The sequence below is a fragment of the Sceloporus undulatus genome, chromosome 5, assembly GCF_019175285.1.
Source record: "Sceloporus undulatus isolate JIND9_A2432 ecotype Alabama chromosome 5, SceUnd_v1.1, whole genome shotgun sequence".
Taxonomy (NCBI): domain Eukaryota; kingdom Metazoa; phylum Chordata; class Lepidosauria; order Squamata; family Phrynosomatidae; genus Sceloporus; species Sceloporus undulatus.
In genome coordinates, this window is record NC_056526.1 from 18,270,292 (window position 1) to 18,297,369 (window position 27,078).

The 27,078-nt window shown below is 39.4% G+C and overlaps 2 protein-coding genes across 4 annotated transcripts in view; both read right to left on the minus strand.

Moving 5' to 3' along the window:
• Positions 1 to 465: 465 nt before the first annotated feature.
• SLC25A18 (solute carrier family 25 member 18) lies at positions 466 to 14,170 on the minus strand. The gene is made up of 9 exons (XM_042468414.1): positions 14,148 to 14,170; positions 11,995 to 12,117; positions 10,414 to 10,469; positions 8,248 to 8,338; positions 7,314 to 7,432; positions 5,391 to 5,592; positions 3,697 to 3,851; positions 2,031 to 2,106; positions 466 to 868 (listed from the first exon to the last, which is right to left on the minus strand). Exons 1-9 carry the CDS (start codon positions 14,168 to 14,170, stop codon positions 727 to 729), a joined length of 987 nt encoding a protein of 328 aa, XP_042324348.1. The 3' UTR covers positions 466 to 726.
• Positions 14,171 to 22,740: 8,570 nt separating this feature from the next.
• Positions 22,741 to 27,078, minus strand: part of LOC121931777 (cat eye syndrome critical region protein 2) — a 136,621-nt gene continuing 132,283 nt past the window's right edge. For all 3 annotated transcript variants that reach the window (XR_006104209.1, XR_006104210.1, XR_006104208.1), the window contains one exon: positions 22,741 to 23,385. The gene's annotated coding sequence lies outside the window, so the exon portion shown is untranslated. The remainder of the gene's footprint in view (positions 23,386 to 27,078) is intronic.

The following is a 27,078-nucleotide window of genomic DNA, read 5'->3' on the forward strand; positions in this document are numbered from 1 at the left end:
AAATGAGTCTGTGTGGTTTGTGAAGCACACACATTAACTGCTGTGAGTACAGTTTTACTTCAGAGTGTAAAACAAGAAAAAAGAAATCAAGGAATAGTGGTGCTACTTATGGGAGCAACTGCAGCTTTACTATAAAGCCCAAAGCTTAAAGTTGACTATGGAAGGAACAAATTACAAATACAACACAATACAGCCACAGAAGAAAACAGAGAAGAAAACAGGGTTAGCAGGCTTCAGAGTGTGGTTTCAGAATTACAACTAGAGTTGATCAAATAGGTCCCAAGCATAACGTGATGCAAAAATGTACTGACTTCTCCATACATTATTAAATATACTTTATATACACAAGGATTTCTTCCTCTCCTGTTTAAGGACATTAGTTTGATACAGCTTTATAGCTCTTCTGCTAATTCCCTATATTAAGACATTCTCAGCAGAATTTACTTTTGATTTCTTCAGGTCTATCTTTCCATTGGGTGAGCAGCTGGGCATTGTAAAGAAAAGATTAAAGTTTGATAAGCCAGACTTGTACCTTTTCCTTAATACCATGCAATCCTCACCCTTATAAAGAGGGTTTGGCTGTAGGGGATTGTTTGGAAAGTGGAGTCTGGATAGTGGTTTCTTACCCTGCAGCTATTAAAAAATAGTATTTTTAGTTCTTCCATCAGTCAGTTCCATAGAATGCATGCAGTCTCAGCCAAAGAATCACTGCATTTGGAGATGGTGTTATTTGAAAAATCCAGTGACATATTCTCCAATGCCGATGAAATAGACCCCTTGGGCTATGCCAAACAGAGGAGCTATTACCAGCGCACGGCATGCTGCTCCCTTCATGAAAGCAGCTGGACCCTCATGAATCCAGACTTTCCTGCAGATGAGAAACACACAGTGAGTTCATTAAATAAACACATGCTGACTTGTTGCTGCTGTAAGTAACAAAATAATTCACAGTATAGAAAGCAGACTTTCTCTAAGGAAGAAGAGAGAACAAACTTCCTGACTCCCACTTTTTGAATTGTGTCAGAGGCTGAATAGGAGACAAGTCTAATTCATGTAATAAGTGTATGTTCATCAAAAGCTCAAATTGTGAGAAAAGGCTTAGGGCCTTCAACCTTTCTCTTAGGAATTCTCAATTTGGCTAGTTATCACAAAAATAGGAAGGGCAGTCACACCTCGGAGGAGATCTGAAATGATAGCTTTGGAAAGACACAGAACCAAATAACTCTTGGTCTATAAAAGGGCTCACTTTGATAGTTCAAGGCAAAATAATTTGCTATCAGGTAAATATCTGTCATGTTGAGGGAAAGAACAACTAGGCAGACTACAGAGGATGGCTGAGAATTTTGGAGGAGACATTTTATTTTCTTTACAATTCTGCGTTGTGGAACAAATCCCCAATTATTGGGAGTAGTAACATACATACTCTACTATGCAAATTGCAGACAAGATCTTGGGAAGCTCAAGAAGTGAGTTTTATACATTAAACACACATTTGGTTATTTTTGTCCATTTCTGACTATCTTGGTTTCTTTAGCTGAACAGTCATTTCTTCCCTCCTAATCACATGTTCTGGAGCAACTTGCTCCATTATCAGCAGTTTCCTTCTAGAAGAGAATAAAGCAATAACAGAAAAGCTTCATTTCTAACTCCTTTCAACTACTTATATATAGAAGAAATTAGACCTATAACAAAAGGATGCAGTGAACTGTGCTCCCATTCAGTTTTCTATGCACTGCATTCTTTTCTCAGACAACATTTGATGCCTATGGTCTAGTTCTCACAAGGTCGCATCCCTCCATATTTTTGATACTTGGAGAAAGCTGTTTTCCTGATAATCATCTCATGCATGGATGTTGCCATTTTAGCTACAGAAAGCTACACATTTGGAGAATGATCATGATGGGGATGATCCTGTTACAGCAATAAGTTGGGTCCCACCAAGAAAAAAAATGTTACACGGAAAAAAGGCTCAAAGCCAGATGATGAAATTGCTTGATCACAGTTTGACAACTATGTTCAGTTATCTTTACCTGGCACAATCGAAGATCCCATTGTATGTGTCCTCTCCCAGACCTTTTTTGAGAGTTTGAATGCGAGTTTTTAGAACTAAAATTAAAATAATTTATTATTATTATTATTATTATTATTATTAACCTTTATTTATAAAGCGCTGTAAATTTATTCATTAAACATTACATTACCTGGATTGCAGAATTTATTCTTAGCACCAAGATATCAAAAATTAGGCATTCCTTGGCATAAATGTACAAAATGTATTCTAGGAGTGATCAGAATGCAATAGTCTTACCTCTCTCTGGTGCTTAACATTAATAATGATTATTATAACAAAATACAAAATCCACAAAAGAAGGATATCTTTATTGGCTAACCAAAATGCAGAAAATAAAACATGCAAACTTTCAAAGCTCTACTAGTTTGTTCATCAGGTAAAAGCTTTTTAAAAAATATACAAGAGTAGGAAAATGATGATGTTAGAGTCAAAGGCCTACATTTTGTATTTGAAGTTGTTTCTATTGTACAGTTCTGGAGGGATCTCAGTGTAGACAGAGGCCACTTACTTCCCTTCTTGGCTATGTAGGGACCAGGTCCTACAAACCCCCTTCAAACAAATCTTGCGAAGAAAACCCTGTGATAGGAGGGTCTCCATAAGTCAGAAATGCCTTGCAGACGCAGTAACAATGATTTTAACATCTTTTGCCTGATTAAGAAGCCAGTGGAGCTTGGAAAACTTGCATGATCTATTTTCTTTATTTTAGCTGGCCTAAATAAAGTATTGACTCTTGTAGATTTTGGTTATTTGGCTGCATGGTCAACATGGCTGCCCCTGAATATATTACTATAATAGTTTGCATATCACACATACACACCCCAAATTTTAGATACACAGACCACATTTGTATGGAACAGTAAGCAGGATCTTTTCAGTCCTGGCTTATTGTGAATGAGCTGCACACCAATGCAGCCCATCCATCTGTTCCCACTTAGAGTCTGCTAACACATGGTTAAACTAACCTCATCTGAAAAGCTCACTGATGTTCAAACCCAAAATTTTGGTTTATTGTGTTGCTGCCAAACAAGTCAAGATCTGTAAGGCAACAATTAACCCTGATTTATGATCCTTGCTTGTACTTTTAAATTCACAATCTATTATTCAACGGTTAGAATACTTTAATGCTTTAGCTACACATGTATTATATGGACATCAAAATCAAGAAAATATATTTTTGGAAATAAAGTCAGCTTGTATTATTTTATTTATTTCACTTCTGTGCCACCTGTCTCCCAAAAAGGGACCCAAGGCAGCTCACAAGATAAAGCAATAAATGTCACTTCACAGAATTTATTTTTAACTTTTGAAAATTAATATTTTAGCTGGAAAAAATTATTCTAAGCTCCCTTGAATCCCATTTTGAGAGAAAAATTCAATAAAATAAATAAATAATCACTGCTTATGTAAATACTGTTGGTTCAATGGGTCTACTTTAACTTAGACTAGTAACTGGGTTTAGGCCTATATGACCCATAAGAGGAAATACAGTTTACAAAGCAGCCCTGCAAGAAGCTTAACGGAACCTGGCTTAGCTCTGAAAAAGCCTGAATTTAAAACAATATTGTAGCAGGACAATAAATAAATATCAGAAACACATTTTCAAAGTATCTCCTTGGATTACCTACCATCCAGTGGGGTCACTGCGACTGCAGCCACAGATCCTGCCACACAGCCAGAAATGAATGAGTGCAAGAAAGGTGCTTTTTCTTCAGGGTTCTCCTGCCCCAGCTTGTTGATGTTGGCAAAGAGTGGGAAGTAAATAACAGAAAATGGCACATCCCTGTTGGGAGTAGAAGTGGGATGATGTAGGTAAAAAAAATAGTTGGCTGAATCCTTGAAGAAACCTTTGTTCAAGTCAAAATAGTTGGCTGAACAAATACTGAAGACTCTTCTGAGTTAAGTGCTATGGATTAACAACAATAATCTGCCTACCTTATCAGAATTTGCACTTACTGAAACCTGGATATTTTTGCACAAATGTATTTTTACCAGAGTCACAATGCATCATGAGCTTGTAAAACTTAAAAGACATGTATGTCTTTGACCAGCATCCCTTCCTCACAAACACAAATTCACCGTACACAGTACAACCAAATTCTCAAAGACTAGCCGTACAGCATTTTAGTGGTTAAAGCTAAATCAGTTTAGCCTTTAAGCTTTCCCAATGAGAGACCATCTAGGAACTGTACATGTCATTTTGAACTTTTGGGATGAAGAATGATTCATAATGGACAACCAATTGTGAAAAGGGGCCTGCATCTCCAGAAGAGAATTCTTCATAGACTGTGCTGGATCCAGAATCCCATTCATATATGATGTATACTGATATTGCTACACACACCACCACCACCACACGCAACAGTAAACTTAAAATAGGCATGTATGCATAGGGCTGCCCTCATTGCTGCAGGCCTTAAAGTAGAATTTGAGTACATAGGAGATTAAGTACATAGGAGATTATTTTTGTGGTACCTCTAGACCAGGGGTAGGCAATCTTTTTGAGCCGGGGGCCGGGTTGCTGTCCCTCAGACAACTGGGGGGCCGAAGCCAAAAAAATAAATAATTAAATAATTTTTTTAAATTACATATATAAATAAACCAGGACAAATGTAGGACAAAATTTTCAAATGGAAGACACTTTTTTTAAAAAAATGGAGGACACGTGAAAAAAATTGATGATTTTTTAAAAAATGTTAATATAAATGCATGTTTCTGAGGCTTCTATAGACAATTGCCCCCCAAAGGCCCCGGCAGCAATCGGCGGCAGGACCAGGCTGGGGCTGGTCCCAAGGCCTCGCCAGGCCGCATCCAGCCTGCGGGCCGCATGTTGCCTACCCCTGCTCTAGAGCAAGCCTATGGCCCAGAAGCTAAAGACACTTTTTTAGATCAGGAAGCAAATTCCTCTCCAACATGGAGAGTACAATAACATTCAAAATCCTCAACAAAATAGTGATACCCTTATGGGACCAACCAAAAAATACAGGTTTCAAAGCAAAGTTTCAAAAGCTGTCAACATGAATGTTGTGAATTTTGGTTGGCCCAATAAAGATATCATTGTTTTATGGATTTTGGATGTTATTGTCCATGGCCAAGATGGCTATTTCTGGATATGTTTAAAGAACAAAGCATTTTCACTGTCACACATCAAGGTGTAGGCCAAATCTGAAACCATTTATCATCTACATGCCAGAATGTTTCTGCTAGTTTCCAGATGTTTCTGCTAGTTCAATTGCCAAGTTAGCCCAGGAATTTCTTTAAAAACTAGTAGCAGTTAGCATCCTACAGTGTAGGGAAATAGAGGTCCCCTTTTCTTTCTCACCTGAGCAGAGTGGCCCCCAGACCTTTATACAGGCCTGCTATCCCTTGGGTATGCAGCAGACCTTTGGCGATCATAGTGGCAGAGGGACGTTGGTAGGCTGCTGCTGCTGCTGCAGACCCTGCGCTGTAAGGCTGTCCCGGTGGATGGTGAGAGGTGGCAGCAACTACTCCATCCTGTCCCAAGGCCTTCTGCTGGTGAGCAGCTAAAATAAAAGAAGAAAAATGCCTGACTTTCTTTCATCCTAAAGAGGGATCAATCTATTTCATTTTCTAAAAGTCCTGGAGGTTTATTACATTTACATTTATTACATTCTGCATCAATTTGTGCATTTATTGTTTCTTTGGTTGGATGTCCATGTAAAAAAAACAGCATACATCTTACCCTATGCATTTCTGTTAGCATATACACATTTTTTGTATGCAATTTTTCCTAAACTATGCCCTTCACATGTATACACAGGAACTCATACCACTTTCTCTCCCATTCTTAATTTGTACACAAACACAGATACCCATAACAACCACAATATGTTTCATGGCTACCACTGATATTGATCAATTTCTCATTTTTATTTTTATATATTTTAAGAGTGATTAATCTAATTTGCTGCAGTTAGCAGATACTTGTAAGCTTTCTGATTAAAAATCTGTTTGTGCAGTGGTAGCAAACATGTAATCCCATATGCATGCCTGCAGGTTCCTGCAGCATCCATCATCCTTTCCCTTTAGTTATGCTGGGTAGAGCTAATGGGAGTTGCAGTTCATCAACAACTGGAGAGTCAGATATTTGCTAAACAGGTATACACTTGTAAAATGCCAATTCCCATACAGTGGTACCTCGGGATACGAAATACCCAGGTTACGAAATTTTCGGGATACGAAAAAATCCCATAGGGAATCATTGTTCCGGGTTACGAATGTTTTTTCGGGTTACGAAAAAACTTTTGGTGCTTTTTTCGGCTTTTTCGCACGGAATCGCGGCTTTTCCCCATTAGCGCCTATGGCAATTCGGCTTACGAAGGCTTTTCGGGTTACGAAAGCGGCCGCGGAACGAATTAATTTCGTAACCCGAGGCACCACTGTACCAAAGAGCATTCCCTCAGCCAAAAATCCTTGATCTTTGGGAAGCCTCTGTCTGTTGCATACTGTATTAATTTATTTTGCAAGAGCCTGTCCATTTAACTGTCAAGTTAAACTTAAAATTTAACACAGATTGTTTTTCTCATATGTGCATATGCATGTACTTGCTTTTAAGTCATCTGTCTACTTATGGCAACCCCATAAATTGCATGGAGCTTTCTTAGGCAAGGAATTCCTCAGAGGAGGTTTTACCAGTATCTTTAGCCAAAAGAAGCTGTTTATCAACATGTTGTTATTATTTTGTATGTGCTTCAGTATCTGCAGGATGTGAACAGCAAGTGGTGCATAGCACAACATTTTAGTGTTCATCACAGGCATTCATTTCTATACATGTACACTAGAGACATGAGTAGCCGCCTTCTCTGAAGAAATCTAGTGTCTATATTTAATTTTGTTTCACTTACAACCCACCTTTTCCCCAGGGATGGGATACAAGCCAACACGCAACACAATTAAAAAGGTTAAAATAAGAAATTATGCATATTAAAGTATAAATAAATGTTAAAATATTTAATGTCTAGAGAACCTATAGCGAGAGGGCTGAAACCCATGAAAAATGGAAAGCCTAGCAACCTGTACTAGAAATTGTTTGCTAAGGCAATTGCAAGAGAATGGAAAAAAGAAAAAAAATGAAAAAACATAGGCAAGTAACCCCTGTTTTACCAAGACCAGCTAAAAAAATAGAAGAGTTAGTGGTAAACAGTTGGACAGATGGATCATAAGCAGAGTATTTTGCTGTCACAGCTTTTTATTTTGACCTTCGCTGTTCCAAGAAGGGCCTCACCTAGCCGTCCAGCATCCTGTAGCTGGATTTTCAGCATCTCCATTGGGGAAGTGACCACCACTTGGCAAGTCCCAGCTCCGCAGCCAGCCAGCATCTCCCTTGCTAATGACAATTGTTTTCTGTTGAGAGTAACACAGAGGCAAAAGAATGGCTCAGAAACACACTTTTAGTGGATCAAGATCAAAGTGTCAGGACTTCTTATCAGTTGGGATGATTACAGTATGTGCCACCTTCCCCAGAATTGATTGTTCCCTTTGAATTTGCACTTTTCATATTAGCTGGGTTGATTCGCCTTCCAGCAACATTATACTATTATGAATTCTCCCTGTTGTAATCATGGAGTAGCTTGGTCTTGAACAGGCAGCAAAGAGCCATTGCCTTTACAAAAGACACCTTCCTGGTGTAGATAGAAAAATCACTAGAATAGGTTTATTGACAGGGATCAACATGATTTGTTTGCTTTTTTAATTTTCCCTTGTGGGTGTAGCTAAGGTAACAAGATCAGGCCCTGCATTTCAAAATGTACCACTATGCACTGCTCAGGAGGGCACCCACAAAGAGTTTTAAACTTGCCAAATGATGAGAGGTGGGAGTGGTGGAAATTACTTAGCTTTTTTCTATGGCTTCCATAGTAATCTTCCCCAAACTGGTGCCCCTTCCCCAGGTGGATGTTGACTTTACAACTGTCAGAATATCCCAACCAGCCATGGCTAAAGGGCACCACGTTGTGGAAGGCTGAGCTAGAGAAAGTCCACCAGCAAACAGATAAAGGCAAATAAACACATTAAAAATTTAGAATAGTGACTGACAATACAGATATTTCCATTCTGAATCTTAGAATTTATTTGTCCATGGAGAAAACCACACACACACACACACATCCACACAGAGAGGTTGGACAGTTGATTATAAGAGAGTGCCATGTTCCTCATACCCATCCTGAGAGAGCAACTGGCGGAAGAAATCATTGGCTGCCAACTTGATTGCTTTTTCAGGTGTGACAAGAGTTAGGTTCACAGCAGCCCCTATAAGGAGATGGGGGAAATATTTTGCATTTTAGCATATTAACACATTTTACTTCCAGCTAAAGACTGCACAAAAGGCACTGACTGCACAAAAACACACTGCTGACTAAAAGGTTTCTTGCAAGTAATAAACAAATATAAAATGATGGAAAAATCCTTTATCACAGTCTGTATTATGTAGATTTGCGTATACTTAGCTATGTAGCAGAGATGCCAAGAAACCCTTTTAGTGAATTGCAAAGATCATAGAATCATAGAGTTGGAAGAAACCACTAGGGCTATCCAGTCCAACCCCCCGCCATGCAGGAAATCCAAATCAAAGCATCTGACCAAAGCAGAATACAGTGGCACTATTACTTCTCTTGATCTAGACACTATACTTCTATTGATGCAGCCTAAAATTGCATTGGCCTGTGTAATAGGATATTACATATGCACATTGGGCTCTACTGATGCACTCTACTCAGCACTTCTTATCTGATGTCCCAATGCACAATGGGACCATCATGCATTGGTCCCAATGTGCATCATCACTTTGCCAGCTCCTCTATGTGGTAACTAACAGCAGCCCCTTACTGGATGTGGACATTTCGGAACTGCTAAATTCTAAACCTACAAAATGATTCTGACCATATTGATTAAATACATGAATAAAAGACATATTAAACCAGGAGAAATGTTAGCACCAGATACACTTCCCCAGAAATTGATACTCTGTTTTTTCAACTTCATGCATAAGGAGTGAACTCAAGAGGGAGCTCTTGATCAACTTTGGAGACTGTGATGGTACATAACAGATTACCATTTTGCTTAGGTACATTAGACTTATCTATTTATTTATTTACAATTTCTGTTATCATTGTAAAATAAGCATTACTTGCTATAAGAGACTTGGAAAAATATTTAGTCTCCTAATAAGTGAAGAAATTTTCAGACAGTAACTTCATCCAAGAACCAAATTGGCTTCATAGAATAATGAAGGATCTTAATTATTCACCATCCAACATCTCTTTGATGCTACACTGATAGTTTGGGACAGTCTAAGAAGGACTGTCCCATTTTCAGCTCTGCAGGGCTCAGAAAAGGGAGATCAATGATTCAATAAATGAGATTAAGGGAAGTGGTGTAAATACTGCAGTACAATGATTCTGAGTGTCTGGTGCCCACAAGTGAGACTATGTCAAAACTGTCAGACAGACTCTTCCAAGAGTCAAGGTGGAGCTAGAAAAGCAGCCCCCTGGACTGGCACTGCTAGAGTTGTTATAAGTTCTGTCCATAACTGCTACAGAAGCTGCTGTTTCTGTCTTGGTGCAAGTAATGGTCAAACAGAAAGGCTAACCAAAAATGAGCACCTTTTAAAGTCCCTAAGTCAGTGGTGGGAAATCTGTGGCCCTCTGGATGTTATTGGACTTAAACTTCCATTATCCCTAATCACAAATCAGACTGTCTGAGGCTGATGGGAACTGATGTTCAGCAACATCTGAAGATATCCGTACCCTATAGGCTCTTCCTTAAAGGGGTTAGCCATTTGACAGAAATGTAAAATCCATTCACTTGTACAGTGAGCCCTTGTTATTCCCTGAGGTTTGGTTCTAGGATCCCCCATGGATAAAAAAATCCGTGGATGCTTGAGACCCATTAAATATAATGGCACAACAAAATGGTCTCCCTTATAAAAAATGGAAAATCAAGGTTTGCTATTTGAAATTTATACTTTTAGGAATATTTTCAAGCTGTGGATGCTTGAATCCATGGATAAAAAAAAATGTGGATAAGGAGGGCAAACTGTATTATGCTTTATTATAAAAAAGATCCTATATTTTATATTAAAGAAGGTATTTGCAACACATAAGACATGACCTTTCGAGGATGCTTTGATTGAGAGTTCCTGCATGTCAGGGGTTGAATTGGATGGCCCTTGTGGTCTCTTCCAACTCTATGATTCTCTGATTCTAATTTTAAAGCATCACAAATATTTTTTTCAAAACCTTCCTCTTATTTTTAGTTGACATACACTTTTATTAATTGCCCTATTCTACTACTGAAGAGGAAAGCCCTCTGTTTTTATAGTTTACCTCGATAGATGCCAAAGAGCCCCTCTGAGCGAATCGTCTTCACCAAACAGTCTCGCCTAATGTAAAGAGAGAAAAACAAAAGCGAACATTAGGTGTTTCAAAGATTGTGATAGACCTTGCAGCCATCTCCCACAGAAACACTGCTCCATGTTATTCCACTCTCCAAGAGTTGAGAGGTATTTACTGGGAGCAGAGTCTCAGCCATGGCACCATGACACCAAGACTGTATAACTCTCATCCCACTGTGCTCTCTGTTCACTCTCTGATGGCTTAAAGATTATAGCAAAGATGGTATTCTCTTCTATATAATTTTATAATGGTTTTATTGGCTATTCCGTGTGGATAAAAAAAGTGACAGATTTTGTTTCTTTCTGCCCAATGAAGTGGCTTCACTCAATATATTATCTGATTAATACAGAAGTCAACAAGTTAGGTAATTGAAGAATGTTACCATTCACTGAGGTAGACAGCCATTTCTCTGGTACATTCAGTCAAATGGGAAGGTTTACAGAAAAGAAAGATTCGTACTGAAGGAAATGCAATTGTTGCTGCTGCTGTATGCCTTCAAGTCATTTCCAATTTATGGCAACCCTAAGGTGAAACTATCATGGGGTTTTCTTGGCAAGATTTGTTCAGAGGAGGTTTGTCATTCCCTTCCCCTTCGAGCATGGGACTTTGCTATAACCCAGTGGGTTTTATGGCCAAGCTGGGAATCGAACTCTGGTCTCCAGAATCACAGTCCAGCACTCAAACCACTACATATAGCATGGTTCAATTGCCAGCTTGGCAGCACTTTGTTACTGCTGTCTTGCATAGTGAGCTAGAGAAAATTTTGGAAAACAAAGAGCTGGGATTGGAAACCAATTCAAGAAGTGAAAGGAAGACATTACTTGACTGATATTTGATGTTTATTTTAATCTGTTTGTATAGTTTTGTTGAATGGTATTGTGTATTAATTTTGTATTATATTCCATTTTCCAGAATGTATGCCACTGGCAGGTCCATTTTATTCTATTTTATGTACAGTGCTGTGTAAACCTACAGCATTTTATAAATAAAGGCGCATTACAGACTGCCATTTAGTACGCGCTCCGCACATACTAGGGTTAGGAAGGGTCTTACCTTCCTAACCGGCCCTGTCCCTAGTACGCGCGGAGCACGTAGTAAATGGCAGTGCCAGTCCACATGGGCACCACCATCTTTACGTCTCGGATACACAGTGTCTGGATGTCACACGGCGGAAGTGACACCGCAAGTGCACGCCTCGCTGCGCCACTTCTGGGTGCCAAAAAGAAGCGCCATTTTGGTGTTTCTTTTTAGCTGCGCCGGGAAGCCTCGCAGTCTGGCCGCTGGGGCTTCTTGGCGCAGCTAATGACGGTGGTGGCAGACCGCCTGCTTTTGGGCGGTCTGTAACATGCCAAAGTTCAATAATAATAATGATAATAATAGTAAGTACCAAGGAAGATTCCAGCAATTCCCAATATACCTAGAAGAGGCACCATTAGAACAAGCTCCCTTAAGGTCTATGCCCAACATCCTGGGACACCTGCATTATAATAGACCAAGTTCTCGAATACATACATTCCAGTGTAGACTGTTTGTCCTTGCTGATTCTGGAGACGGGTTTTAGCCAAATCAATAGGGAAAACACATGTCACCCCCACAAGCCCAGCTACACCTCCATCTATTAACTTTGCTGGAAGGCTGAAAAGAAGAAGGAAAACTGTTTTCATGGTGTTGTTATATTGTTAAACAGAATAACTACACTTTTTATGTTCTGTATTATGAGGCTTATAGGCTAAATATAATCTGTACAGCAATACTGGCAGTTTACTACCCACACTTGTCAATATATTTTAATGGCAGAAACAAATAATTCATTGTGGCTCATATATTTAATGTTTAAAATATCAAAGATGAATGCCAGCATACAGGTCTATTCATCAGGAAATTATGACTAGTTATGCTCTCTGGCAAACCATGGTTGGTATACATTATGTACAAAGTAAATCTTTGCTACATTCTCTTTTTGCACTTTTGCACTTCAGTACAAGGTGTTGGTTATTACCTTTAAAGCCCTAAATGGCTTGGGTCCAGAGACCGCCTCTTCCCATACAATCCTCCCCGCACTCTCCGGTCCTCTGGGAGGAACTTGTTGCAGTCTCAAAAATCGAGGCTTGCGGTGACCTCCCGGAGGGCTTTTTCTGCTGTTGCCCCCCAGGCTCTGGAACGACCTACCGGACGAGATCCGTCAATTAACATCTTTGGACAGCTTCATAAAGGCTGTCAAGACGGATCTCTTCAGGCAGGCCTTCCCAGACTGAAATATCCCGGCCCTAGGATCTCAGGATCTCCCCCTCCCCAGTAATGTCTCCAAAGCCCCCTTTTCTTTTCTTTAGAACTGAAGTTGCAGTGGTTTATTGGTTGGTATTATTTTGTTTAATTTATTGTTGTTTTAACTAGTTATTGTGGTTTTAAATTAGATATGCAGTTTAATAACTTTTTAAGGGGGGAGGGAAATATATTGTTTTTATGCTGTATGTTATTTTAATGTTGTAAACCGCCTGGATTGGTTCGCCACAGGGCGGTATATAAATAAAAATTTATTATTATTATTATTATTATTATTATTATATTACCTTTTATAGCCATACTTTGCATCTGGGCCTCCATGTGGATGGAAGACAAATAACCCATCAAAGCACATGGTCAAACCAGATCTTGATAGAGTACAAAGAGTGTTGTGGGATCACATGTTGTAATTTATGAATAGATTACGAGGAGAAATCCTCAGTGACAATATTGAAATCAAATAAATGTGTGTGAACAGCTAACATTTCAGATCACTCTCAAAAACTCTTTGCATTGCATTTCAAGCTAGATCTCCATCCCTTCCTAAAAACCCTTTCATCCTTGACTCACTGTGCAGCTAGTGGTCAATGCATTTCAGAAGTTCATAAACAGGGTATAAAGTAAAAAAAATCAATCTGTTCAGCTTTCCAGCCCTTCCGCTCCCTCCCTTGCAACCTGTGTTCAGAAGTATACTATTTCAGAACATGGAGGTTCACTTTTGCTGTCCATGATAGATTTGCCTTCTGTAAATTCGTGTATGCAAGCTAGAAAGATACTTATGCTAGTGGCTATCACCATATTTTGGAGTAGCAAGTTTCCTAATTGCATGTGAAGAAAATTTGCATGTCCTTACGACATGGCAACACTATTGTGGGGTTTTCTTGGCAGGATTTATTCAGAGGAGGTTTGCCATTGCCTTCCTCTGAGGCTGAGAGCATGTGACTTGCCCAAGGTCACCCGGTGAAGTTTCATGCCCAAGCAGGGAATCGAACCCTGGTCTCCAGAGTCCTAACCCACCACCCAAACCACTGCATCACATTGGATCTCTGTCCTGAAGCTTATTCATTGGGTCACTCTGAATTTTATAGTTTTTATTTGAGGAATTGCGTGAGACATTGGGAGCGCCAGGCATGTATGACAGTTGATGCCCCATCCAGTAAATGTAGACGTGGCTTTGCACTGCACTACAATTTCAGCCTTTACAAACTGAAATAAAAGTCAAAAAGTTCATACACACAAGATATTAACTGTCCTATGCCAGTCCATCTGCCTATCTCCTAATGACAGCAAACTAAGCATCATTCATCCTGCTCCACAGAAGAGTGCACCCCCCCCCTTTAAAAAAAAAAAAAAAGGCAAGAAGCAAAAAGAACAGAACTAACCTAATCTTCTTCTTGTCCCTCATTGTTCCTTAGGGAATGTTGTTTCTTGGTGGTGGCAGCTGCTGCTGCTGACACAGGATAATTCTTTCAAATGCAGAGACACTCTCAACTCTGCCTTTTCTTAGCTGGGAAAGAGAAGACCATTACTGCATCTTGATATATTACTTGCCAAGGGTCTATTATAGGTAACAAATGAGAGTGTCGGTTCAAAAACAGAACAGCAGTTTATCATCTAATCAACTTCCAAAGATGATATTTAAGGTATTTAGTGAAGTCAGACTGATGGCTTATGGTAAATCCCTAGGTTCTCCCCTCTCCATCCTTGAATTTAGCCTAATCCAGGGATATTTCCTTTCCCCTTTCCAGAGACAGACTATACATGCCATTGTTCACCTCTGTTCATATGAACATAAACCTGATCTAAGTCCAGGTGGCAAGAAATGGGAATGCATTATCACAAAAAAGTGCAGTGTGATCATCAGCATGTTTACTCAAAAGAAAGTCCACCGATCAGCTGCTTTGCAACAAACAAGGAGGGTGTCAGCAGAAAGAAAATGAGGAGACTTGAGATTAATGATCCCTAAGCCCCAGAACAAAAGGAGAAACAAGCTTTTATCTTCAATGCAACCCACTCTGGGAATGCTTGAGCCAGCATTTTCCAAATGAGGTCTTGAGGAAACCCACGCTATCTGGGATGGAAACCAAGAAATAAAGCAAGGGATATAGCAATATGCCCACCTAGAGAAGTAGGAAACAGTTTGTGAGCAGTGGCCATTCACAGCCACATTACCAATTAGTGAAGAAATGCTGACTGATACTCCTAAGAAGTCCCTGCAACTGTAACCCAAATCCCTTGATCATTGAAGAGGGATGTTCATTTGTGGGGAAAGGGGAGAAAAGGGAGACCATGGAGGGCCTTGGAAAGATTTCAAAGCTGTGCTTTGGGTGAGCAGTCGAGTCTAATCTAGCCAAGTTTCAGGATGCCCACTGAATTCTTGGAGAATTACTGTGTTTCTTCAGACAGAGAGACAAATCTCAGGATTAGTGGCACTGGAGGAGGAGGAGGAGGAGGTTTGGCTTTTGTATGTGAGGTGGCTTTTAACTCTCCACTGGTACCAAGATTTTGTGGTGTTTTGAGTGCAAACATCAGTGCAGCAAAAGCCAGAAGTGAGGAGAGAAGATTGTGGAGACAGTTGGTGGGTGCCTGCGCTTGAGACCATCACATCATTGGAAGCAAGGGAGGCAATGAATCCGCTGCTTGTGATCTTTCTTATTGCACAAATGAAAGCCAGCACGGTGTAGTGGTTTGAGTGTTGGACTACAACTCTGGAGAACAGGTTTCAATTCCCCTCTCAAGTATGTGATCTTGGGCAAGTTACACTGTCTCAGCCTCTAAGGATGGCACTGGCAAATCCCTTTTGAAGAAACATGCCAAGAAAATCCTGCAATAGGTTGGCCTTCCGGTCGCCATAAGTCGGAAGTGACTTGGAGGCCCACAACAACAGATACAGTAGCAAATGGCCTGAAAGAAAGGTTCAAGAGGACTGACAGTGATCCTTTCACAAACCTCAGCAGCACAGAGTGGGAAAAAGTCCCCATGTGTCATGTATGTTTTAAGATTAGATGAAAGCTGTAGCGGGAATGGGAACAATTTGCTACAGGTGTTGGGTCCATTTTGTTGCCCACTTGGCTGCCCAAACATGTCCCCCCATCTCACACAGGCTCTGAGTCGCCATATTACCTGGTCAGCCAGATTTTGCTGCCATATCCATTTGTGCTGACCCTCAAAAATTCAAGCCCATCTCTACTCTTGCTTGACCTATTACAAGATCTTACTCACTATGATATTGTATGGCCATACACCCTTAGTCTCAGGTTTTGCTGATGACATGGCAATGCTGACTGTGTGGTTTAGTATCTTGTCTGAGAAAAGCAATAGAGAACAACAACAAGTTGAGTAATCATGTATTTTTGGCTCATTCTGCAAGTGACAGGACGATATCTCTGGCTTGCAGAAAAATGGAATCAACAAAGAAGGATAGGCAAGACTTATTCAAAATATTGTGTGCTTTAAAGCAAGTTGTGTGTATCTCAACACTGCTTTAAACAAAGGACTGTTTGTGTGTTTAAGATCATCCTCAGCTATTATATAACATTTTTGCCCTGACATACCAAAAACAAGTCAGGCAACAAATTTGCAAGGCCAGTGAGTCATACTGCACATAAACAGTGAATCATATATTGCTTATTAGCATTATTTAGTTACTTAGTTGCTAGGAAAGCTCTTTTTTGCCTGTGTGTGTAAGACCCACTGCTTGCAGCATTCCGGTTACTCAAAATGATATGTAAGTACTGCATTTAAAGAGGTTATGTATAGTCTGTCACTGGAAAGGGGAAAGGAAATATCAAGCATATGAAATATGGTTGTTGATGTGCCTTGTTCATCCTTTCTTGCCATTTCAAGGAGGCTAAATACTGTATCCAAAAACCAATGGAATGTGTAGTATAGGACAGCACTAGATCAAGTGCTACTCCTAATATTATGGACTCCTGGAGTGTTATTTTAGTATACATGCCCTTCTCCAATATATGGATTCTGTGTTTTTCTCTGGACTGTCACGCAATGAGAAGGCTACACAGGGCTGCCTGAAATTAATATGTAAAAATCCCTCCATCCTCTATACAAAACTGTCAACCAGAGCACTCATGACATAATCATACAGAATAAGTAGCAGGTATTCATTGCCTGTTTCCATCAAACAGTTCATCCAGTCTGCACCCAAGGGTTCATTTTACAGGCAATGATTATGCATCCTATTTGCCAAAAACTTCAGAATTAACTGGAAACTTAAGCGTGCGTCTGGACAGAGGGCTTCTACCACTCCCAGCTGAAAGACATGGGCATCATTTTTTTCTTCCTTAGTGGATTTTCTTTGATAAACATTAAAAAGGGGGGGGGGGACAACTGGAAAATGTAGGAGATAAGCAAAATTGATAAGGATGATGGTGGGGCATCCATGAATAAGGTACTGTGATTTCACAGCAGAAGTCACTAGAAGAATCTCAGGTTGTAATGTTTCCTGTTCCTATTGACAGTCAGTTATCAAGGCAAAGGATGCCCAGGTTTTCCACAACTTCAAAGCACCAAACGTGATTGCTGTCAGAAAGGATGTGACATCTGTCATCTGATAAGTTCCACTGTGGATAGGAAATGTGTTGGAAGATTTTTTGCATTCTCTCTTCCCCTCCTTAGATCGATAGATTTTCCTGCATGCAAATCCTGCTGTCTCCCCTCATTCAAGCATCCCATTTGCTCCTACTGAATCACAAGGGAATAACTTTGCAAACTGGTAAACAAATCATGTGATTCAGATCACTCTTCCTTTTGGGTAGTTCTCTCTTTTTAAAAGATTTTCTCCTGCCTTGTTGGGTCCTCCATCTTCCTCCTCCCTCAACTTTCTTTGGAAAGATGGTGAGATAAAGATTTCTTCTTTACCTGAGCTATTCATTACCTAGATTAGGATATAGCCTCTAGGTATATAGATTAAAGTCAGTAGTAAACTTTTGTTGGTGTTGTTTTAGTCAGTCTCAGTTCTTGGAGAAGCATAGTTAGACAAAGACACTTTTCTGCTACTCTGCTGATTTAAAGCTAAATCCTATCAGGTTTGGATTTGATACTTTTGAAATTTAAATATTCTTGTTTCCATAACAAAAGCAGAAGCCTTAGGAGACTTGAATTGCCCAACAATACGTTCATACACTCCATTTCTTCTTTAACTACTGTATGTCTAGCTTCCCCTGATTCATGCTTCACATTCTATATTCCATAGTATATGTTGAGCAGCTTTGAATTTCCCTTTCACCTCTGAATACACCAACAACTGAACATCCTTTTGGTTTGAATCCTTTAGTGTCATTAGCCACAGTGCTACTTGTAGTTCTCCAGTAGTTTGTTGAGTGCCATCCAACCTGGGAGTTTCATCTTCTGGCACTGTCTCTTGTTTCAGTTTGAATAGTTTCATCATAGTAAAAGGCATTCAAAAGGGCTTTTACTGTGCCTCCTTCTACGCAGTATCAACAAGCATTAACTATGGTGCCAGTGCTGTTGTGTCTCAGAGATTCTCTGCCAGGGTCACCCCCCATTACTTCTGCTGCCCAGTAGCGGTTTGGCACATTTAGTCTAATGCCTCAGAAAAAGCCTGTCTGATGTGAGAAACCCTACCAGCAGCACTGCTGCCATCAGCATTGCCTCGTGTTTCACAAGAGTGTGCAATCCCACCACTGCGGAAGGGCAGTGCCATTAATGCATGCATTTACTTTTGTAGTTTATTCTTCTAGGAAGGAAGAAATCCTATTCTGCTAGTCTAGCTTTAGGATGTCACCATAACAGTATCAGAAGAGCCATGACCCATCATCATAAAGGCCTATCTAATATAGGATTCTGTTTTTACAGTAACCAGCCAAAAGCTATTTGGAAGCTCATAACTAGAACATGAATATGTTAGCACACTTCTGCTCATGTTCTACAGCAACTGATGTTCAGAGGTATGCTGTCTTCGATAATAGAAATCATATATAACCGTTCATGATTCCTACTTACCATTGATAGTTGTTTCCAACCATTAAATTATAGAATCCTCTTTTAAAATCAGAAGTGGCAGTTGTCATGATCTGTTGCTTACACATTTTCAAGTTAACTTCACAGCAGTAAGAACTAGGAAATTGCATTCAAGCTGGGATTCTCCTACTTTGCATGTTATACAGTTTCACCACTTAGCTGAATGAACACAACCCTTATTGTCAGGTATGTCTGCCTGGTGACCTTAGGGCACAAAGGATTACCTGCACATGATGTGCATTGACAACATAAATGTTTCAATATTACAAGTAACTGTGATTTGGATAATGACAGTTCTTGTTGCAATGTTACAGAAATGGGCATAAACCAACTCTATTCCATGGAAAATTGAAATCTAATCTCTGGGGGACACTGAACTATTTTCTCCTCTTGCCATACTAACAGATCCTGAACTGTCAGGAATCTGAGCAGTTTAAGCAGTTAAGAGGTTTCTCTGTCTAAAATAGCTTGCATAAAAGCTAGCATGGATTTGAATGCTGGCTCTGAAAGAATAAATATCATAATATATTTTCATGAGTGAAACATATATGCAGAGATGAAAAGTCTTGAGAGAAAAGATGGGAAAGCTTACCTTGCTTATTTCTTTGCTTGGTTCCTCTTTTCCTCCTCAATTGCAGTTCTAAGCATATGACTGACACCTGGATTCCTCCTGTTAACAAACCCCATCCCTGCTCTTAGGGACGGTTCACAAACTCTCAATGTTTTTATTCAAACACACTGTAGAGGGAAACAAAGCAAAACAAAATACCCCCCTTTTGGTTACTCATCAGGCCTCTCCCTTTCAGACCTGGCAAAGTAGGTGCCCCAAACCCCACCCCAGTGGCTAAGTCAGGACTGATGGGTGGAGAACAAGCTTGTCTTTTAAAATGAATTGTTTTGAACATTAACTTTAAACTGGTTTTTAGACAAATACTGTCTGCATTTCGGCCTGTTTAGACAAGTCCTGCTTTCCCAAGTGCCAGGATTAATCACACTGGTTGTTGAATATAGAATTGTTTTCTGTTACTATTGGTGTCGCTTAAATGCTGGTTGTTTCTAAGAAGCAAAAAGAAAACCACAGTCAACCAATTTGCCTGATTTTCATCCCATGTATGGTTTCTCCTTGTTCTCTAATTGCAACATGCCATAGTGGGGTTTAGACATAAAACAATGGCTCTTAAAATCCATAAATGCCAGCCAAAGTCAGCCACGTCCCCTAAGCAAACAGAGGAAGATTACTAGATTGTTCTAGTCCCAGATTCACCTTTCCTAGATACATTAAGGTACCTTTCAGCTCAGTTTATTACTTCGGGGAATTCTAGGCCATCAATCCTGTTCTCTCTCTCTGATGCAGACTCTATTTATCACTGATATATTTGCTCAGGATGATTGGTATCGAGAAACAGATGTGCATCCTCAGGAATGTTAATGGGGCTTCAATAGCTACTGGTATGTTGTCTTCTGCTTTAAATATGTCTATAAAGATGTAAAGCCAGATTTTTAAAAAGTCTTCTAATGTAGCCTGCTAGTGATCAGCCTTCCAAGAGTCCAGGCTCTTTTAAAAATCCATATATTACAGTGGTTTCCAACTTTTTAAAGACCAGAAAACTGGAGAAACCTTAAATCTGACACTGAAGTGACATATTTTGTTCCTCACTTCAGTAAGTAATCCAGAGGCAAGAGACACTAGGCAGCAGTCCGTGGGGCAAACTAAAACTCTCCTGCTGACACTTTTCTCTCTATAAAGTAATGCCTTTTGTGACTCAGATACATCTGAGCTGGATTGTCCTAAAAAGAGTGTGTTATAACAATCCCAAACAAAATGAAAACAGTCCAGTTCTTCCCCATATTCTGCCTTTACTGACTACGCAAGTAGAATTTTCAGCTCCTGGTCCTTGGAAGGTATTTAAAGACAATGCTTGAAGAAATTTCTCTAGAGTCTGGAAATAAACAAAATGTCCCCTTACTATTCCTGTAACTTTACGTTAGGAAATGAAAAACTAAAATGAGATTATATGTGAATGAGTATATGTTATGATCACTTTTTGCACAAGGCGCCAAAATGTAAAAGTGTCTAGAGCAGCAGAATTTCCAGGCTTCAACCTCCCAGATCTTCCAGAGGCCTGTACCTCTTAAGGATGCGCTTTTCCTTTTGCCTATTTATAATAACTGGCCTGGGTCTGTTATGGGGATAAGGATACTGAATCATTAATCAGTGATGCTCTTTAGTGTGACCCAAAGTCAATGTGGGAATGCACTGGCAGCTGCTTTAATCATTACTTTAATGGATCTGGAGTGACCCTTTTTGGAGAGAAGGCGACTGCCACAGGAGAGGGCTCATCTTGAACTGTCTAACTATAGAAGCCAATGCAGAATAATAGCAGCAGGAGATGGTGGAAATCAGACGTAACCTCCAGTGTTTACACAGCCTGCAAAGCAGATTCAGACCAAAAATGTTCAAAGACAATTCTTACTGAATTAATTGCATAAAGAGAAGATCACAGTACTCAGGGGTCAGTATCTAGCTACTGAGATACAACTGAAGGAAAACTTAATGGAATCTGTCGATATTTATGGGAGCAACTTTTACTGCTTATGCTTTCTTTCTGACTTATCTGGTGAAGAGGGAGTGGAGGCTGCTCCATCCAACAGGAAGAGACACAGTGCTATATACGTCTCTGATCACCATCTCTAGTGTGGTTAGTGTAACAAAAAAGTGCTGTCCCTCCATCTTGTTTAAAACTTTATCTCCCTTGATTTTGGCTTCTTTCCCCATAGTTTTCAATGTATGCCTGTCTGTACTGATGTTGCTAGCAATGAAAAACAAGTTCAGAGGCAGTGCCCCCTTTCAATTGTCCATCATACATTGAAAGGTCTTGTTCCTGTTAACTCTTATTATGTGAACCCGAGTAATTCAACATATACATTTTCCCTCAAAAAGCCCATTTCACTCCCTTGTATCCCAGAAGGAGCAACTGAAATATAATCATGTCCCCATACAGATAGCAAACTGGAAAGCAGTAGCATGACTGTATTACATCCCAAGCTGCAGCATTACATAACTCTACCACACTGGTGTGTTTATAACATATTCCCAATTATGATTGCAAATCTTGAAGCATAACATGACTCAAGGACACAAAATCCTACATTCTTAGCAAGAGCCAATATAAAAGGAAACTAGGATATGACATATGCACTTGGATCAACTATCTTGTTTTGCTTCCAATGTGGTTTTGTTTAGATGCTTGAGTCAGTTGAAGCTATTTGGTCTGTATGTTACTTGTGGGCAGTTTTTCTTTGGTTATGACACATGGTGATATAGAGTATGCTGGCTCCTTTGAAACAGAACTACTTTGTGGAGCCTCTTGTCATGACATTCAGGCCTCTTCTGTTCTAATAATTCATCTGTTCATCTAATTCATCTACCTTATTCAAAAGTAATTGTGCAAAAATGCAATACTTGAGAAGGCTATAAAAGTGTTTTTAACCAAGTGAAGTGAATTACTGTAGCTGCTATTTCAGTCATTTCAATTGCATTCAAGAATAAAGAGGAGACAATAAATAGAGCCACTTTACTCCAGAATTAATATTATACCTTTAAAAAAAATTCTAGCTGAGATTAATAGATTATTTGAGTCTTCCAACCATTTTATCACTTAACTGTTCAAATGTGAACTTTCCAGGTAATAAAACATCCTCTTTGGTGGGTCGCTCTGCTTTATATGTAGAAAAAGGTTCAGCTTCAGTTACTAGCATCTCTAATAAAAAGGATCTCAGCCCAGAGGTGATGTGAATGATCTCAGCCTGAGATCATGGAGAGCCACTGCCAAGCAGAGTAATGATCTTGAGAGAGTGATGTCTCAGAGTAACGTAGCTTTATGAAATTAATGGCGGATATGAAATTAAAGAACAGACCAAGATCAGACTGCTATTTTAAGAACATACTTTATACAAAATAACAAATTCTTATGGAAATAAAATCTACAGCTCTCCAAGGATCAAACTTTTTTTTAAAAAAAGGATCCTTAAAAAAATTACTCATACACACAACATTGAACTAACTATTGAGGTAACTGTCGCTCTTAGGGAATCAGTAGACCAAGACAAAATATACACAATAAAAAAATAAATAGCATTCCCCTTTCCAGTAACAACCAGGAGAGTTCAAACCCAGCTCTTTGCAGCAGCAAAGGAGGAGAGGAAAGGATCCCTGATGCTGTGCTCCATGGGCAGGCAGAGGGATCAGGGCATTTCAGGAGCAGTGGAAAAGGCAGCCAAGTGAGGTACCTGAGCCCCAGAGCTGGGGGGGGGGGGAAGAGAAGAGCACATAGGGAAGAATTCAGTCAGTCACTCTTATATCAGGTGTCAACTCTCAAATGATGGGCTCTTGTGATGGAAGCTTCCCATAGTTCAGTTTGTTGTGGCATGGAAGGCTCATGTTGACTCTCTTCTGAAACCCAGTGGAGGAGTTCATTGACCCAGCCAAATACTGCCACATGCAACCAAGAGCTTGCTAAATTCCTCCCAGAGTGTATCAGTGATATATTTTCACAGCTTGATGATGAGACGCCTCCTACAATGGTGGTTCGAAGTCCTGTTGACCAGAAGATTTCTCACCTGTTTTGACACAAACCAGGAACCAACTTGCAAAGCTTCCAAACAGACAAAAATCAAATCAATGATCAGCTTTTGTCCAAAGGAACACTCTCCTTTTTCCCCTTATGCCCCCAAACAGGCAAATTACATTCTTTACAATCTTAATTACAATAATACAATCCCTCCCAACCCACAACTCAAATGACCCAGAAAAACAGCATTTCAGGAATGAAGGAAATAGGCAAAGAATTGTCAAAGCTCAACGACTTCAACTGGAAATCATAGCATTCTTGGAAATTCTCAGGGAACAAACCCAATATATTTCCCAGCAACAGGGCTCTTTCTTTTGTGTTCCCAGTTAGAAACCCTTATTCTTTTCACTGGCCATAGGGAAATTTTATTTTTGTTGCAAAACTTAGAAGGCAGACAGGAGGAAAAATCAATTCTCAACCTCTATAGCAATTCAACTGCGCTATGCCAAATCCAGTTTTCAGGCACAAGTAATAAATTCCTGCCACAAGATCAGATGATATGCCTCTTAACCTTCAAGATGTAACTGGGGACCAGGAGAAAGCAGAGACATTATCATGCTTTTATTGCTAAATAATTCTACTAGGATGTAATGTGCACTCACCTAGTATGGAAGGGCAAAGCACTAACACATGTTGGTGCACAGATTATTATATGAACTATTACATTTAACTTTTATGTATATCTAGTGGAGGGAGAAGTCAGGACCAAAACTTTGGAAGCTCTTGCTGTTTGGTGGACTATTGTGTCTAACCATTACATCTTGTGGTCAGCTAACAGAATTGCCAAAGCACTGTTCGCATTTGAGATAGTACTGGTTATCCAGTTAAGAATTCTTTACAGGCTTTCCATTACCAAGACTAAATAGATTTTGCTTATCTCCTGCTACAGAAAACAAGCAGAAAGTTGGCAGCCTTTACAATCCCTTATGAACCAACTGTTATGGTATCACTGCTAAAGAAGAACCTTTGTTACACGTCTTGACAGCACACAGAACCCCTTGCCAGAAGACACCAAACATCAAAACATTAGGACCTATCAAGTATGTTTAGTTCTACATTCAGGACATCCAGCATTCCCATCATGTTCTTCGTCATCTCCTGAATCCATATCAAGAATCATTAATGTCACAGCAAAGCACACTTTTGACAAACGTTTGATCAACAGGAAGCACTTTTTGTTACTTTGCTGCCACTCAGTCTTTTTTCATTTTCTCTCAAGCAACCATTCATAATCAGATTTCAAAATTTTGTCCAGCCCTGGCACCTCCCCAATTACCCTCTCATAATTTGCAAGGAGAAAGTTCTAATATCTAGCTAACATGTTGGGCTTAGGAAATACTCCAAAGAAGCAGAAAGTTAAGTGGCTGCAGAGCACTTTTGAAAGTCAAGTTGACTCCAAATTGCTTTTCCAGGTTCCAAATAAGTTGTGTGTGTGTTGTACCTCCATTGGTGTGAAGGTACTAAAGTCCCTAGCTGTTGTTAATTTGAGGAGCCTCCAACCAACCCAGAGGGACAAGTCTCCCCACTTTTCTCAAACTTTCTATTCATCAATTAAAAAAAGCATGCTTCCCATTAGCAAGTCAATTTGTGGAGTCCCTTACACTAACACTTTCTGGGTTCTGCATCAAAATCTCAAGTTTTCCACTCTCACATTCCTAACATGATCAATTTAATCATTCTTTTTTTAAAATTTGCTTTTACGTATCTCCGCTGCTTGTTTATCAGAGTACCTGAATAATCTGACATTACAAATTCTCACCTTTAATTTTTGCCTCCTCATTTCACCACTGTTAACTGAGACAAGTACTAGAAAAGTTTTCACAGAATCAGCCCTTATTTTGTCATATTGTAATGAAGAAAGGTATATTTTAGTAAATGTTCCACTTGGAAATGATACAGAAAAGGGGAGGGGACCTGGTCTCCTTAGCTATCTGTCAAACCCATAGGCTACTGTTTTGAGATTATGGGAGGACATAATTTGGATAAACTTCGAAAAAGCCAGTCAGTGAGGATTCTAGATTTCAATCAAGGTTCTCCTGCCTATAATTTAAGCATGACTTCCAAACTGGAATGATATCCTGTAGTAACTAAGTATTGTCCAGTGGTCAGTCAGAATGGCCAGTGATCTGCCTCATAGCCATCATCTCACTAGTTTAAAATAGTATTGATGAATGTTGTATCAGGGTAACAAAGGTCTGCAGAAATAGTCTGTAGTCTGAGCAAGAGGGCATCATGTGTTGCTATACATGTCTGGCTTTTGGGAGGGTAAGGTAGGGTGAAATAGCAGTATTCTAGAAGAAGGCAAAATCTCTGGGGGAAAGCTTTTTGGAAGAGGCACAACTGTTTCTGTCTTAACATATAAACAGGATAAAGGGATGCTGAAATATATGGGAAATAATCCATTTCTTTTACTGATAAAAGGCCAATGTTGCTAGAAGAACACTTTGGTTCTTATTCTCCTCACATAAAAACCTATATCCAGTGTTGCTTCAAATTAGAAAAGCAAATAGTAAAAGAGAAGTAACTCATACACAAAGAACTTGGAAAAATTTACAGTTTCAACTACAGTTCTCATAGTCAATAGCAAGATGACTAGGGGCTTCTGGGAATTATTCCCTGAGAAAGTAACATTTCCAAGCTCTGGGAATGCTTACCAAAGAATGAAGTCTCTACACACTTCTACTAAATGTACCAAGCAGTTAGATAACAAATCCTAAATTTTCAGTTTCATCAAATACTGTTCCCATTTTCTAGTCAGAAGAAAGGGCCTTTCTGCTATTTTTCATCAAGGTAACTTCAGATCTAGAATTTAGAGTCCCATTAGATGGACAATTGTTTTTTTGACATCGAACCTACTGATGTAACACTGATGTTTTGCTGGAACATTTACATTAGGAATGTTGCCAAGAATGAGAAGCAGTTACTAGCAGAAGTAAAGCCATTTATACATCTAAGGGTAATTACTATCAGCTCCCCATTACTGTTTTTAACTCAGAAGTTGTAATATTCATGAGTGAAAACAAATAACCAAACCAAATTCAGAACTGCTTAAGTTGTGTTAACAAGATTACTGTGGCCCACTAATGTGTTTTCTTTATACACTGAATTACTTAATTCTACTTAGGGTAAATATTTTTCAGATAAAAGGATGCATTTTCACCCTCCACCCGCAGAAGAAAGAGAAGTATTCAGAGGTCATTATGTGACAAGGTTTGCTTTTGTTTTTTCCAAGGGTTCTTCTGGAATGTGATGCACCCCATCTGTATGTTAAACAGACACAGATGGTTAGAGGTGGAAGGCTACTGCTTGAAATGGCTTCCTCATTATAATATGTACAAGCTTTGAAAACTTATCAGACTATCTCCATAAAAAGGCTCACATGCTTACTACTGAATCACTAGCTGGAAAACTAGGAAACAGCAATAGCATTTTATTACATTTTCAAATTGGATAAAAGAAAGAAAAGAAAAGAAGAAGAAGCTGAGATTTTATTCCAGTGCATCCCAAGTAGCCACTAGCCGTCACATGTTAACAAATACTAAAGATACTAAGGCCAATGTTCCAATCCTAAGAAGGTAACTTTAAACCACCCTAACAATCTGTGCCATGACCTTTAACAGGCAACTTGCTTCACAATCTGATGAATTTAGTTTGGTGTTTTCAAAACGCATCCAACAACAAA

Coding starts and splice junctions, on each gene's coding strand:
- SLC25A18 (XM_042468414.1), bottom strand. CDS start 14,170: ATGAGGGACAAGAAGAAGATTAG. Junction 10,470..11,994: donor CAAACAGTCTACACTGGAAT/GTATGTATTCGA, acceptor TCTTTACATTAG/GCGAGACTGTTTGGTGAAGA. Junction 3,852..5,390: donor CTGGGGGCCACTCTGCTCAG/GTGAGAAAGAAA, acceptor TACTCCCAACAG/GGATGTGCCATTTTCTGTTA.